Source organism: Mastacembelus armatus, chromosome 3, assembly GCF_900324485.2.
Source record: "Mastacembelus armatus chromosome 3, fMasArm1.2, whole genome shotgun sequence".
NCBI lineage: Eukaryota > Metazoa > Chordata > Actinopteri > Synbranchiformes > Mastacembelidae > Mastacembelus > Mastacembelus armatus.
The window spans coordinates 18,209,732-18,218,432 of record NC_046635.1 but is presented as its reverse complement, the minus strand read 5'-3'; the positions used below and the strand labels follow the sequence as shown (position 1 = coordinate 18,218,432).

The 8,701-nt window shown below is 39.8% G+C and overlaps 1 protein-coding gene across 1 annotated transcript; it reads left to right on the top strand.

Moving 5' to 3' along the window:
- Positions 1-637: 637 nt before the first annotated feature.
- On the top strand, positions 638-4,499 carry fgf4 (fibroblast growth factor 4). Its single transcript, XM_026293960.1, has 3 exons — positions 638-1,066; positions 2,518-2,621; positions 4,162-4,499. Exons 1-3 carry the CDS (start codon positions 673-675, stop codon positions 4,336-4,338), a joined length of 675 nt encoding a protein of 224 aa, XP_026149745.1. The 5' UTR covers positions 638-672; the 3' UTR covers positions 4,339-4,499.
- Positions 4,500-8,701: the final 4,202 nt, after the last annotated feature.

The following is an 8,701-nucleotide window of genomic DNA, read 5'->3' as shown; positions in this document are numbered from 1 at the left end:
CAGGAAATCCCTCCTGTTTATTTTGTTATAAAGCTGGATAGTTTGATAGATGGTGGTTAGCACAAATCACACTTCCCAAACTTTTAGTGGTAGCGTCACAACTGTGTAAAGCCTTGGCTAACAATGACAGTGTACTTGTCATGCTGCAAACTCTCTATTTAGTTTTACCATTGTTTTCTATAAGGGCCCGGGACATGATTTCCCTTCTACCAGTCTTAAGTTAGAGCTTTTTTTTTTCATTTGGTTGAATTGGACCTATGTTTTTTCCTGTTATTGTTCATTTATAGAACTGTCTCCTGTCTCGACACCACGGTCTGTTAACTTGACTGTTTCCTATTTTACATCCTCCCATACATAAATTATGATATTCTGCTGCTGATAATGAAAGCCTCGCACAAAGGCGTTTTTCCCCCATTATAACAACGCCTTTATTCATTGATTTTCCACAAACTCCTGCTTTGCTCTCAGATAAGACAGCTATTATTTGATTTCAATAAAGCCCCAGCTCTATTTGGTACGCCTGAATGTGAATATGGAGTTTGTACGTTTCTTCTAAGTGTGGAGCAGTGATGTAATGTGTCTCCAGGTATAAATATAGAGGCATGGCCGCACAGCGTCCATGCAGATCAATGTCGCTCCGGCGCTGAAGCCAGTGCGCCTGTCGGTCTGGGAATGAGCGTAACTTCCACACGCTCCTGTTTGTCGCGCCGCTGGTTCTTCTTGTTTTCACTTCACTGGAAAGGCAAACGCCGCGAGGCTGCTTTCAGAGCCAGACCCGGGATGGGCTCTCTAGCGGCCCTGTGGACCGCCCTGGCTCTGGGCTTGGTGACCGGACTGGTGGGATGCGCCCCCGGCCTGAACCGGACGGCGGACCGCTGGGAGGCCCTTTACTCCCGATCCCTGGCGCGGTTCCCGGGGGAAAAGCGGGAGGAGATCGGCCGGGACAGCGATTACCTCTTGGGCATTAAAAGATTGCGGCGACTCTATTGCAACGTGGGGATCGGCTTTCATATTGAAGTGTTACCGGATGGTAGAATAAGTGGAGCACACAACGAAAATCGTTACAGTAAGTTGTGTCAATTGTTTATCAGATAGCAACTGATTATTTCTTTACTTTTCACACATTTATTGTTGGTTTAATGCACAGAAGTTGGCGTTAAATAACACACCAAAGGTAGAGAAACTCAATGAATAGGCTTTGAGGAACAAAGAAATATTTAAGAACTAAATGATTAAATATGATTTTTGAAAGAAAAAAAAATTTGGTTTTCAGTAGCCTACTTTCTAATCGAAACGTTTCACCACCTTTTTCACACCTCAGCCATATGGGGACACTACTGAGGGAGATGCTGCTCATGCTGCCAGTCACTGAACATTTATCTAATATTGATCTGTGCCTGAACTTCAACATCTGTGGTCCTTCCGTAGTACCGCCAAGCACATAGCCTACTGTACGCGCCCGTGCTTTCCGCCTTCTGTGTAACCAGAGCCCGTTGTGATCCAGGCCAGCGGCCAGCCAGCACCTAAAGTTAGGTCACAGCGCACAGACTCATCTGTTAAAACAGACCAGATTAACCCCAGTGGCCCGGCACAGACTAACTCCTACACGCCTCATATTCGCAAACACGAAGAACAACACACTTTTTTTAACCAACATGACAAATCTAATCCCTGTCATCCCGTGTTTCTGAAGCGTGCTCCTAAAAAGACGAGCTCTGGAATTGACAGTCACCTTTGGGAGCTTAAAGCTTTTTTTTTTTTCCTGTCCTATTTTGAGAGAAGGCATAAAATTCGGGGAGATACATTACAGAAACCCTCTGTGAAGGATTCTGCTCCTACTGTAAAGCATTTCAAACTCACACACACACACACACACACACACGCACACACACGCACACACACACACACACACAGTGCTGTAACTCAGCAGCCCGTCAAGGCCATGTGAGAAATTACATCGGGGGAGTTGAGTAAACCCTCTGAAATCTCCAGTGGCAGATGCAGTGACAACTCTCCTGGCATGATGATATTATTTTGTCAGGTGTTACATGGGTACATGCTGGTAAACAAACAAAATCTCTGTTTTCATTTCTAAAACAGCAAATGTTCATATATAACACAAAATAACTTTTTTGTTGAACATTTCAGTTGAGCTCTGCTTTAAAGTCTGGTTATATTAGCCTATGTTTATCAATATTGCACTGACAAGAAATGTGCTTAGTGTTTACAGTGACACCAGTATTAGATGTGCCACACCTGCCCAAACCCTATGAGTATAGAGTCAACTAGAAATGACAGTCTGTGCTATTGATCATTAAGTCGTGGGCTCACTGGCTGGTACCCCATTAAAATTGAAATTGTAAAATGTAATTAGCCTTTAACATTTACAGGTAGAATGTCAGGTAGAAATCTTCTGAGACACATATAGCGATATGAGTTCTTCTGTGTGGAGCAGCAGCTCTGGATCTCTCCATCAGACGAGTGTGTTTCTGTGTGTGTGGTTTGTTCCCCCTGAAGGTCTTCTCCAGATTTCTCCAGTGGAGAGAGGAGTGGTAACTCTGTTGGGTGTACACAGTGGACTCTTTGTGGCCATGAACCGGCGAGGAAAGCTGTATGGATCTGTGAGTGTACGAACACTGTTGCCAACTGTCCATCACTGTCTTACACTCACTGCACCCTCACATGCACTGGTTTGATGAAGACATGGACAGAGATCCAGGTTTTGCTTGTTACTTTGTTGCATTTGTTAAAGTTTTCCTCAGATACAGCAAAAGTGACCGTTTATCAGGATGGTCATGAGTTGAAGTCCTCCTGACCCCCCTGCCCGCCTAGAGAATTTTGAAAATATACCAAAAATATAAATGTCCCTGATAAATAAATGATAAATGCTGTTTAAAGACAATCTCTGTCAGACATCAATCTCTGGCCGAGAAATAGTAACTTGCCTGACAAATTTAAATACGAAGCAACATATAAAATAGTTGTCATTGCCTCTTGGTTGTCATAGCTAATTAATTCCCAGAAAAATACAGAGCGTGGCCATCAGCTATCAGTGCCAGTAAAATCACAGCTTAAGACATTAATAAAAATTCTAACTTAAGGTCTGAGGCAAACAACTGGAATACCTCTACTGTTTGACAAAGCTTTAAATTGTTAAAAAAAAGTGCCATACATAAAAATTCTTAAAATGATTAGTAAACGTAGATGTACACATCAGTAATTTATTAAGTAATAAAATTCTACTTAAACGAGTTACACCAGAGAAACTAAAACTAAAGTGATATATAAATTACTAAATATTTACTCTCAGTGACTGCCAGGGGCAACTGTTCATTAACTGTATTAAAGGCGTGTTCAAGTTGACGCTTAGTCAAAATACTGTCTAATATGAACTGGAAAATTTTTAATTACATGTCACAAAAGTAACACAACATATCTTATATGACCAAACATTATGCTACTAACGCCAGACTGACTGGTTGCTAGTTATTTCTCACTCTAAACTACATGTATAGTGCTAATTCTGAAATGCACATATTTCTCCACATATACATGTAAGCATGTGTATAAAAAGCAGTTTATAGTCTGGTTTGTCCTCCCAGTGCTGTTATTTTTTGGAAAATATATTTCATTTTGTGATGTGTCTGTGATGGTAGGGCCTACTACCAATGTTTTCTAGCAACCTATTTAAACATTGCTGAAGTCCTTCCTAAGATATATGGCGACTCACCAGTTTGAAACTAGTGAGAAGGACTTTGGAATACCGAGGCAACCCAGTGTCCTTCAGACAAACAGCATTTATTGCTTCTTTAGAGAATGCAGTAACATCTAATTACAAAACATCTGAGATCAGTTGGAAAGATCCTCCTGTTTTCCTGCTCACAATCTATTATTTCAGTCACTGAGTGTAAACACCATGGTGTCATGAATCCTGCTTCACTCTCATTCATCATTCCACAGTTTCATTTTTGTGTAAATCTTTAACTGAAAAAGCTGCTGTACAATAGCCTTGCAGTCAGAAATAAAGCAATTGTTTGATAGTAATCACAACAGACAATACAAACTTCAAATCCCCAACCCCAAAACATCCCAGCATCTTTGTTTTGTCTCAGCCTTCAAACAATCAGCATTTTCAAATACTCTGCCTCATTTCTCTTTCAGCTCCACTTCAACAACGAGTGTAAGTTCAGAGAGAAGCTCCTCGCTAACAACTACAACGCCTATGAGTCGGTGGCCTATCCGAGAATGTACATCAGCCTGAGTAAGAATGGCAAAACAAAAAGAGGAAGCCGAGTGTCACCCGCCATGACGGTGACACATTTCTTGCCAAGAATCTAATGGCCTCATAAATAGACTTCACCTCAATATGGAGACGGGAGGGAGGGGGGACTCCAAATCATGATGCACTTTCACTCCAAGCTTTATTCAAGTGTATCATATTTGTGCTTTTGCTTTGTATATATTCATTTTTTTAATTTATGTTTAATACTGGTTTTGTATTTTTTATTAGGGGTTGTCTTTTCACTGTGGGTGGGTGAGAGAGGGATAAGAGATGCTAAATAGATTATTTATGTTTTCATTTCCTAATTTATAATATACTTGCTGCTACTGAATGAAATCCTGTCTTTGGATGTCGGTTTTCCTTACACTGATGGCAATATCCACATTAGTGCACAGGAGATGTTCATGAATTTACTATGTTTTTTGATTCTTTTCAAAAACAGGACTTTTTTGAGTCTTAGTGTAAAAAAAACGAAATGATCTGTGAGTGCCTCTGGTGTCAGAAATGGCACTGATTGCCCAACACTCCAGATCTTTTGTGTGGCAGTGGAGCCTAATTGAAACTGTATCAACTTACTGCTGGACTGAGAGATAGACAGCAAGAGAGGCGTGGGGAGGAGGAGAGGAGTGGGGAGTCAAAGAACCCCCACAACCTCCACTGATCTGTTTATAGCTCTGCCAGGCAGTGCGGGTGAACTCTGAACTTTTCTACCGTCAATCTCAGTCAGATCTATAAGACTGCCGATGTAGACAGGCATCCTCTTTGACATTATATAAGTGGGGAATTTGGACGTTTAAAGGCAAGGTCAAAGAGCTGAAATGCATTGGAGAAACTGTAGCCTTGCCTGTGGAATATGACTGTTCTTTATGTCAGGTTATTTCTGATTGTCTGCTAGCTGTTGGAATAGAAGAAATTAGTCCGCCTGCTGGGTCTGAATCAGGACAGCAGAGATGGTTTGACAGCATCACTCAGGTCACATTTATACTAATTGGACAGATGTTTGCTCTATTTCCTCTGTTGTGCCAAAATTTGCCTCCCCAAGAAAATGTTAACTCGTTCTCTTTGCCCTCAATAGTGTGTAACATTTGAGAGTAGACATAACACAGCCTTACAAATGAACAGTTGAATAAATCACAACTTTAGTTAAATAAATTTTAAATCAACCTTTTTCTGCAATATTTACCCTTTAGTGGCCTATGCTCTACAAAAATTGCTTTGCCGTTGTGTTAAAAATGCTATTAGTTTAAGAACACACTTCATGTGGGCCTATATTTGGGAAGTGTGCTTATTGGGTTTCTTGCTGCGTGTTTGATAATAAGATTGATACCATTCTCATGAAACTACTGTCAGCAGTCAGTTAGCTACGCTAAAGGACCACAACAACTTACCTACCAGCATCTCTAAATTTGACTAATTAACACATCATTTCTTGTTTGTGAAATCAATGTAAACAATTAGTCAAGTCTTGTAGTCTGGTCATCACTGCGAGGTTGTAGGGACATAGCTGCACCTGCTGGCACATGAGCCCTATAAAATCACTACATATCAGTTTTACACTTTAATTGCAGGTTAAACAAATGAGATGGAACATGTAGCCTAATACAACAATCTGAAGTGATGGCTCCGTAGATAACCATTTCCAATATTGGATGGATCCTAGGCTAGCATTTCTCTGCATTTTTATTCTTTATGCGACACTAACCAGCTGCTGGCAGTAGCTTTGTACTGCAAAGACATGAAAGTGATATATCAATCTCAAATGTCAAGCTGCTCCTTTACTGACACCAGTATGTTGAAGCACAGTCTTCTTCCAAGTTCTGAGGCTATACATCAGTGTATCTTTCAGTGTCAGTGTCTGCAAGCTCACAGATATGTTTTCTTGAGGATACAAACTTTGGCGCAGTTCTGGTACAATTAAATTCTTACCACCTTGTGTATTCTCTCTTATAATAACACAACACCACTTTTTTTTAAGCTTTCCATTGGCATTAGCTGTCCTCTGCACTGGCTTGGTTTACATATTTCACAGGTTTTTTTCTCATATTTGTCTGCTCTCTGTCTGTTTGTGAGACTCTGCTGTTGACTACAGCTTAGCTCTGGTGGCCATGTTGTCCTAGTTGCGCCTTGTCACGTTCCGGCTATCTTTACCCTGTGATTTACTTTTAGAAAGGATAATCATGGGAGAAATATTTATGGACAGCTGTTGGACTGTACTATATGCTAGGGCCAGTAACCCTATATTTTTCTTTATATATTTTGTAAATATAACCCCTAAGTAACTGAAGGTCCTGGTATTCCTTTCAGGGGCAGGACAGTTTTAAACCAACAGAGCTTAGGGGACGTTTCTGTGTGAAGATGCATGGTTGATTAACACTCTTTGGTGCAATCAGGGAAATAAATTCATTAATCATCAACAACCCCGATCAAAAAAAAAAAAAAAACCTGTTCGACCTGTTCTTTGCATTCTGTTTGCTCTTTCATCAGTTCTTTTATCCTGGAGATATGAAGTCTCAGTTCAACATTCCACATACAACTCCTTTTGTGCAATTGTAATTTTTTTTTTTTGTGCAAGAGTGCCTTCAGTAGAAATGATGCATTAGTTGAGAGGCTGCCCACACTGAATGCACACGCTAAGTATTAAGTTGCAAATAGCTCAAGCAAATATAATGCAAACTGCCACTGTAGTGGCTTTAGGCCATGATTCCTGCAAACCAGCATGGATGTGGAGACTGATCTGAGCTCTGCAGATTTATGTCATTCAGTGACATAAATGGCAAATTCTCTGAATAAGTGATAATGCTATTGTCTGCTTGTCCTATAACATCCCCTCTTAGACTGCAGTTGTTTAAATTTCCTTTCCACGATATCAACTGTTCAGCAGCTATATAGTACATACAGGTATACTAGTCTGCCTAGTGTTCACAGCTGGACTCAGGGTTCTCAGGTATCTGCTTTGCATGGCGGGCATCATGTTTACAGTAGAATACCTTCCTACCCTGTGTCAGTGACCCAGGGCCAGCCCTCTACTCCAACTGCTCATTTGGTTATTAAGCTATAGTCCAAGCAAGACCAGTATATTTCCTATGTCATTAGTTTGTGACTGGTGCAACACATTTTCTGTTCACAGGGACCAAACGGTTCACAGCAAGTTAATTATCACTGCTGACAATGTGGAAAGGCCACAGTACACTGACCATAGCTTAAGGTACACTTCTTGATTGCATTATATTAACCATTTAAAATGGCAAATTTCCTCACATTATTGTTAAAAGGACAGTAAACATAAATCACAAAAAAATGTATTTCAGCTACATGTCAGCATCTAGCCATGCAGGCAGTTTTTTCTTTATACGCCATATCTTCATTAAAAAAACTAAAGAATTTAAGTCATTCAGCAGCAATAACTCTTTTTAGGAACAGTGTAGCTAGTACTGTATAATATCCACAGTTAGGCTGTGTTGGCTGGAACTTAAGCAGACCCTATGAACACCAATAAACAAATGTTCTGAGGATTTTCCAGAGTAACAAGATTGCTGAAGACGCTGTTTTTCTGTGAACTGAACCTTCAAAGTTAAATTATCAACAATGGACTGAGTGGAAGTATGGCAACCTTGCAGTGGTATTGGGCAAAATAAAGTTTAACTAAAATTGTGACTGGATTTCAGTCTCAAACTGGTTGTAACACATTTATGAAACTCTAAACTGTTGATATATTTCTTTCAAAACTCCGGCTGGACATGTGCGTTCAGGGAAATTATACTGTACTCATGTATGTATGATTCTGAGTCCTGTGGTCTTATGACAGTTTTGTATTAACTACTTTTATAAGTTGTTCTGTAGTTTTATACAGGGCCTAATAAAATGTCACACAGTATGTGCTGTGCACATGGCAAGTCTAACTTAAGGAAAGTTGACAATAAAATCATGATCCCCTAAATGTAAAGTGTGCAGATATATGTATTTTTGTGATAACATTCTCTTTTATTTTACAATACTTTTTTTAAAATTAAACTATGTGTATGTGACATCGCATTACTTGAGTGTGTGAGTGTGTTCATGCTGTAAAAACAAACAGTTGAGTTTTGGGGTATTATAAATAAACATAAATTCTGTTAGCATACACCTGAAATCTCAATAGTCCACACTTTCACTTTTTTTCTTGTATATTGTAATTATTTACACAGTTTGCAACATGTCCCACAATCAGAATGTATAGTAGTAATCTATGTTTTCTATTCATCATGAGATGCAGTAATGTTGCAGAGAAAACATTATACAACTGTGCACCTGTGAATCCTCCTCCCTTAAAATACTGATTCTTTTCTGCCTCACCACAGGGACTAGTAGTGATCCTGGGCTATAGTCAAGTCTTTATTTACAATAGTGGCCTAAAGGTTCTTAAACACACTGACACACTGA